Below are 7414 nucleotides of genomic sequence, written 5' to 3'. Positions count from 1 at the left end.
GCCAATGCCAATACTAATTAGTTATTACTCATCAGTATGAGAATATATCACACATAGAATCGTTGAAGGGCTCTAACGTGCTCTTCTACTAGAGTACTTTAATTTGTTTCAACAATTCAGTGAACTGATCATGATCAGAGCCTAGACTTCAGCTTAATTTATCAAGGAATTAATTCGAAGAACTCGATCCACAGAAATTAAGTAATTTGGTGTAAAATGATATGTACTGAAATACATGATAAATGAAACCCTAATAATGGAGGATATGTTCACCACTTTTTCTGTTCAACAAGCTATCAATTTATTGAAAAGCATATGCATGCATGTGAGGTGCACATGCATTAATTCAATGATATATATAGTTGCATGAGCTTCATGTATTTTTGCAACGAAATGGAAGTGCACGCCTAGTCTTCTTATCTAATCGACAGATCGATCAAAGTCCTGTCACTACTACGTACTGGTGATCAAGTACGGTACAAGTATTAAACAAGACCTTGTATGGAGGGCATCCTTTTGTCATCAGAAAAAGAAAACAAGAAAAGAAAAAAAAAAAAAAAAAAGAATAAAAACCAAAAACACATCAACATCGATCAATTAATGATCATTGTAGATGAACTCCTGTTAATTAGGAAGTTTTCTCCATAATTCCCATTTAAAGCTAAAAGACAAGGTTTTTGTTTTTACTTTAAAATTAATGTAGATCAGAGTGAACAAAAGACAGAAATTGTCTTGCAAGGTGAAACAATGATTCACTTGCCTACTTAATTTTCAAAAAATTCCATAATGTTTGCTGTTTTTGTTTTTTAATCAATTACTTAGTTAACAACATTGGATGGAGACCATTTAATTGACAAGAACAGGAAGAAATTAAAACTGATCACCAAAACAATTGGAGAATTTCATTTTTCACTTCCTACTTTTAGCTGAGTAATGAATTAAAGTGTTTAGGTCATGGCAAGCATGAAAAGGAAAATATAAAGTTTTATTATTATTATTATTATAAAGAAACCCCAGAAATATAGATATAATAAATATAAATACAATAAATATAGATAGATATATATATTTATTATAATCTACGTACATATTTTTGTTCTGCTCTGGGCTCATGTCATTTTCTATCTTAAAAAGAGGAAGGAGCCAATTTTTCTTTCCTCATTAATAAAGATTATTTATTTAACCTAGAAGGCAACCTCTGGTCCCACTTGTGCACAACGTGGCAGCCCTCTCATTGTATTAGTCGCAGACAATTACCCGCAGCTAGGACAGGTGTAGAATCAGATGACCTGGCCGGATTGCAGGGACAAATTTTGGAAACCGGAAATTACTGAACTGCCCAGTCCCGAGATAATTAACTTTTTTATTTTTGAAGTGACTGTGGTACTTACACACTCCAATATATATGAGTGAGAAAGAAAAATGAAGGCTAAAATGCTACCAAACCTAAATATGTGGTCTCTTTTGCAATAAGCAAGAATTAAGTACGTCTAGTTTGGGTATTAAAAATATTATTATTTTATTATTATTATTTACAGAACATTGAGAATATCTCATTATTTAAATATATAGAGAACTTTGTCTTTGAAATAACAAAAGACTTAACACTTTTTCTTAGATTACAAAACCATGCAAGGCAGATTTTACCCTAATTGTAACTATCCTCTCAAGGGTAGCGCACAGAAGACACTGATCACATTCTATGCCTATATCTATGCCTCAAAGTTTTAGCACACACACGAGACGTATCTATTTGCGCACACATTTTACGTCTGTAGAAAGAGATCAGAGAGATCTGGAGAGAGAGGGTGAGATGGATAGGGATTTTAAGGAGCTTCCGTGATTTTGGCTTCTCAGCACACCCATAACATGCCAAGACCATCACCACCACAGAAGCAGCGACACCACCACCACCACCACCTCTCACTATTCCTTCTCGCCGTCCTTCTCCACTCCTTCACCGGTAATGCAGCAACCACTCAACAATTCCGTGAAGCTCCCAAGTTCTACAACTCCCCGATCTGCGCTTCTATTTCTACTGCAGCTGCTGCTGCTGCTGAATTCTGCTCCAATGAGGCAGTCCACGTCGCCATGACTCTCGATGCCGCTTATCTCCGTGGCTCCATGGCCGCCATTCTCTCTGTTCTCCAGCACTCTTCCTGCCCTGAAAACATAGTTTTCCACTTTGTCTCCTCCTCCTCCGACCTTCTCGGCAGCACCATCTCCAAATCTTTCCCATACTTGAAGTTCCGAGTCTACGCTTTTGATGACTCAGCGGTGTCGGGACTCATCTCCACCTCGATCCGAACCGCCTTGGACTGCCCTCTCAACTACGCCCGAAACTACCTGGCAAATCTCCTCCCTCCATGTGTGCGGCGCGTGGTCTACCTCGACTCCGACCTGGTCCTCGTCGACGACATTGCCAAGCTCTCCGCGACCCCACTCGGGACAGAGCGGTCCTCGCCGCACCCGAGTACTGCAACGCGAACTTCTCCTCCTACTTCACGCCGACGTTTTGGTCCAACCCTTCTCTGTCCCTGATCTTCGCGGATCGCGAAGCTTGTTACTTCAACACAGGTGTGATGGTCATCGACTTGCAGCGGTGGCGAGACGGTGACTACACGACCAAGATAGTGGAGTGGATGGAGCTCCAGAAGAGGATCCGGATCTACGATCTGGGCTCGCTGCCACCATTTTTACTGGTTTTTGCCGGGAACATAGCTCCTGTGGATCACCGATGGAACCAGCATGGTCTCGGGGGGACAACTTTCGTGGACTTTGTAGAGATCTGCATCCTGGTCCGGCGAGTCTGTTGCATTGGAGTGGGAAAGGAAAGCCGTGGGCTCGACTCGACGCGAATCGGCCATGCCCGTTGGACGAGTTATGGGCTCCTTATGATCTTTTGCAGACACAGTTCGCTCTCGAGTCTTAGAAGAAGAAATGGTAGAATTAATTAATTTTCTGCAATTCATAAATATTACTTCTTTTTATCTGACATTTTTAGAGGAATTGGGCATGCGTGGCTTATCATATATCAGAAAAGATCAGCTTGATCGAAGTTATAAGCGTCCCTCGACTATATATGAGCCTCATCTGCAGATTTTGATAAGTTGGCGTACTGAGGGGAGGTCATGTTTTTGTACATTACAGCCATTAACGGATCTTACCACCACAGAATGTTGTCTTTTTCTTTATTTCTGTTCCTGGGAACAGGGAATTAGGGTTACTAAAGTAGAAAGAAGGAATCTATATATGGTTTGTTGAATTTTCTTTTCTTTTTTTGGGCTGGAAATACGCTAGTCATTCCATTCTCTTATGACCTCATATGTTTTGTGAAGGTACTCGAAATGATGATCAATTTATTTTATGTTAATTACTTCGCTAGCTCCTCCCATACCTCTTCACAAAATCCCTTATTGGTTCGAACAGCTTGAATTTGAAATGAAAAACTCCTTATATATCTAGCAGTACTCGAAGTAATAAGATACGATCCTAGTTGACATATCATGAATTGATTCTTAAAAAATATTTTTTTTTAATATTTTCCAAAACATCTTAAGCGTAAAATTTTCCATATTTAAAGCTATTTTATTTTATGAAGTTTTGTGGTGCTGTAATGTGAAATCGAAATTGCAAAATTACGAAGGCAATTGATTGAACTCAAACCCCTGCGCGCTCGTAGCTTGTTTTACTTTAATTCGAATACAAGGCTAATGTCGTTCTTGTTGGTTTTGTACACATGATGTCCTTGGGAAGTTCATTTTTGTGTCTTCTATGGTCTGGCTAAAGCTAGCCAGCCAGCCAAACATCACTTCAAAGGATTGACAAAATGATGAGCATTCTTAATCATTGACGTTAGGTATAATTAATAGTACTGTTTCTAAGATTATCGTAATTTGTCGGCAAGGTTAATACATTATTATTGAAGCTTTCCAAGATCTTTAAATATTAATGATTATTGCTTTTTTTTTTATTATTAATTTGAACATGATTTGTCATAAAAGTTACTAGCTAGCTATAAACTTTAGGGTGATTTATACCCTTTTTAAATGAATATATATCTTTGAAAAAGAAAACTTTTCAATAACGAAATCTATTTAGACAAACATTTAGTAATACATAATCAAAGTGGTGATCCCGTCATTCATTTTGGTGCCTTTATATTAATATATATATGTCTACTGTTAGACTTTCTTTTAGACCTTAAGTTATCAACTAAAAGAAGACTTAGGCCATCGATATGGCCTGACATTGGGTTATACGCATTCTATAAAGTCATGGTAGTACTATTAAAACTTAATCTAAAGAGCGAAATACTCGAAATTCAATATAATATAAATTGCATTAGTTTTTGATGAATTCAATTACATGCAGTACTCACAATGACATGCATATTTTTAAGATTGTGTGGATCTTAATTAAAAAATCTATTCATCATCATTTTTTTATTATCCCATGATGTGACATTAGATGATAGATTCACAAGTAAAATATAATAAATGGTTTTCTATAATTTAATACTACATTATAAGATAATGAGATGATGATGAGTAGCATTACTTTTTACTGATTCAAAAGCTTCACGTTAAAGAAAGGGAAGGAAATTAACCTTTTAGGGGGAAAAATCGAATAGTACTACGTAGCTAGGTGGGGTGCATGATCTGGTTTTGGTAATTGCGTGGGGATAAAGACATATATGCAATTTTGTTCTGTTGTAGTGACAAGCTCGCTCTAAATTAACATCTATATAAATATATATATATATATTTATATATATACCAAAAACTAGTTTCCAAGGGGAAAGGGAATCTCGTGCATGTGGATCAACAAGCTCCGAAGACACTTATAAGGATCGATCGATGATCTTCTCTTTTATTAGAGCAGACGACGTAAAAGCTTAGGCCCCGTTCCTTGTTTGAACGTACGTAACAATTTAGCTAAGATCGAAGCTTTTATATATGTACATATATAAACTATATATTTTAGGGAATAATATGAATATATATGCCCAATGAGTTATATGAGTACTATAAGAAAAAAAAATTTATTTCAGACGAGAATAAATTCATTTTGATAGAAAATTATTATTTTTATAATAAATAATTAACCATATATAAATATTTTTCTAAAATTATAAGCACAACTGAAAAATTATGGCGTTTCGGGAACGAGGACTTGGAGTAGTTTTACTTAAAATCACCATCCAACAATGTATACTTCGATCATGACTTATGCTATAATGGCTTTTTGGCCACTAGTAATGCATGGACTGTGTACATGATATATATATATCAGCTTGCTCCCAAAGTGTAAATAATAGCTAGCTAGCTAGCATGTGATTGCAAAGTGTGGCGGGCCAATGAGTACTGATCAATCATAGTTTCATTACTAATAATTGACGTTGCGAATATGATCATCTTGATCACTACCTTCTGTCCATATATACTTTGATACTTCCCTTTCGGTACGTACGTACCTGCATTCCCATCAATAATATCCTATTTTTCGAGCTTCTACATCCACACACAAAAAAAAAAACAAAAAAAACAAAATGTTTCAATAATATCATGAGTACTAGTACTGTTATTTTCGCACAGAACTGCATACATATATATATATATATATATATATATGCTTACAAATGGCTCATATATATATATAATTCAGCTTAATTATATTTATATTATAGTTGTATTTATTATAAGAAAATTACTTATTTATGATCAGTTAATTTTAATAAAATGACTATTTATAATTAAAATTAATTATAAATAATGTTTTGATTACAATAAATTAATCATAAAAATTTATTATTCTTTGTAATGACTACTTGACAATTAATTAGCTTTTAAATGCAATGAAAAATTTACCATTTTTTTTCTCTTTTATATCGCTCTCCAAGAAAAAAATCCAGGACAGTTAATGTACTAACCTAGCTAGCTAGGAGAAATCTAAGGCTGCCATGCAGGCAGACAATTGGCCAGTAATTCTGCTCGCGAGATCTCTGTTGCGTTAATGGAGATCCGTGTTTCACGCACTAATTAAGTAGTGCCAACTTGTTGGAATTTTAGATCTACGAATTACTTATCATATTTTCTAAATTTCAGTCAACTCATCGAAGCTTTTATGCATAGATATGAGGATATTTGACATGGACCTACAATTAGTACTATTAGTCTATATATATAGATTATAACAACCTATATCTATATACTTTTTTTTAAGCAAATAATCATAGACTAAATGATTACAGAATATAAAATTTGAGGGGATGGGAACCTCACAATCTTTCTAAAATCAACAAATACACAAAAAAAAAAAAAAAAAAAAAAGAAGTAATTTAGATCTAAATAGAGAAAAACTTATATGCCATCCAAAATGTACCGCTCTAATATTTTATTGTAATTTTTTTTATATCTTTTTTATTTAGTGATTAAAAAAATAATTTTAAGTGTATTGGTGTATTTTTTTATTTTTTAAAAATATTTAAATATATTAAAAAATGTGAAAAAAAATGAAAAAAAAAATAAAAAACAATAAGCGGTATAAATGAGCGGTGCTACTCAGGTAGCAGATCGCTCGATCCAAATAATTGGCAGCTTCTACCCATTTCCCGTAAGGAGAAGCTGCTTGAAACGATTTTTACATAGTTTGATAAATAGACTATAAAACTACTATGGCTAGAAGCCGCAGTGGAGAGTTATGTACTGTATTTTGTTGGTTTGGACTAACTGAAAGAGACTTTCACAACCACTTTAACTTGATCTTTGGTTAGGAAAAACGGGAATATAGGATAGTCGCAATCGAAAACTATGTCAAATCGCTGGTGAAATACCTTCATTGGCTATGACGACGCATGCAATTCACACGCCACACTAGGAATGAAAGTATAGGTCAGCCACTGGTTTCAAGGGAGTCACGCGTGGCGGCATTAGGCTCTCTAAGGCGCAGCGGCGCCTGCGAGTCTCACACGCGGCATAAGCCATGCATGAGACATACGTGTCGCACTTTTGAACTAATTTCTTCTACCTTCTGGCAGATCAGCAGCTAGAGAATCTGGTGGTGGAGTGTGTATTAGTCGAAGGAGGTCGGAAGACAACAAATCTGCTTGCCGAAGCTCCAACCTCCCTAACGGAAAAAAAAATACTTGAGTGGTGGTGGGAGGTTTTTATCACCGGAGAGAGAGAGGGTATGTCTTTTTGTAAGGCTCTATTATAGACAGGAGATAGCTTTATACATCTATATACCTTAATTTAATGCATGAATGGTTCTCTCTCCCTCTAGTTTATGAAACATGCAAGACAACATGATCGAGAAAGATCTGCTCCATCTGCCATATTACAACGGAGTTTAAGCAATTTCACATGAACTAAACAGGAAGTTATAATTAATTAATTAAGGAGAAATTATAGCT

The 7414-nt window shown here is 35.4% G+C and overlaps 1 protein-coding gene across 1 annotated transcript; it reads left to right on the top strand.

The window, feature by feature from the left end:
- Positions 1–1728: 1728 nt before the first annotated feature.
- On the top strand, positions 1729–3373 carry LOC121255051 (probable galacturonosyltransferase-like 1). The gene is given in 3 exon segments (XM_041155347.1): positions 1729–2452; positions 2455–2754; positions 2757–3373. Coding segments are annotated over 3 exon segments (1059 nt in total). The 5' UTR covers positions 1729–1869; the 3' UTR covers positions 2933–3373.
- Positions 3374–7414: the final 4041 nt, after the last annotated feature.

Source organism: Juglans microcarpa x Juglans regia, chromosome 1D, assembly GCF_004785595.1.
Source record: "Juglans microcarpa x Juglans regia isolate MS1-56 chromosome 1D, Jm3101_v1.0, whole genome shotgun sequence".
NCBI lineage: Eukaryota > Viridiplantae > Streptophyta > Magnoliopsida > Fagales > Juglandaceae > Juglans > Juglans microcarpa x Juglans regia.
The sequence above is the reverse complement of the archived record's forward strand: the minus strand, read 5'-3'. Positions and strand labels throughout refer to the sequence as shown.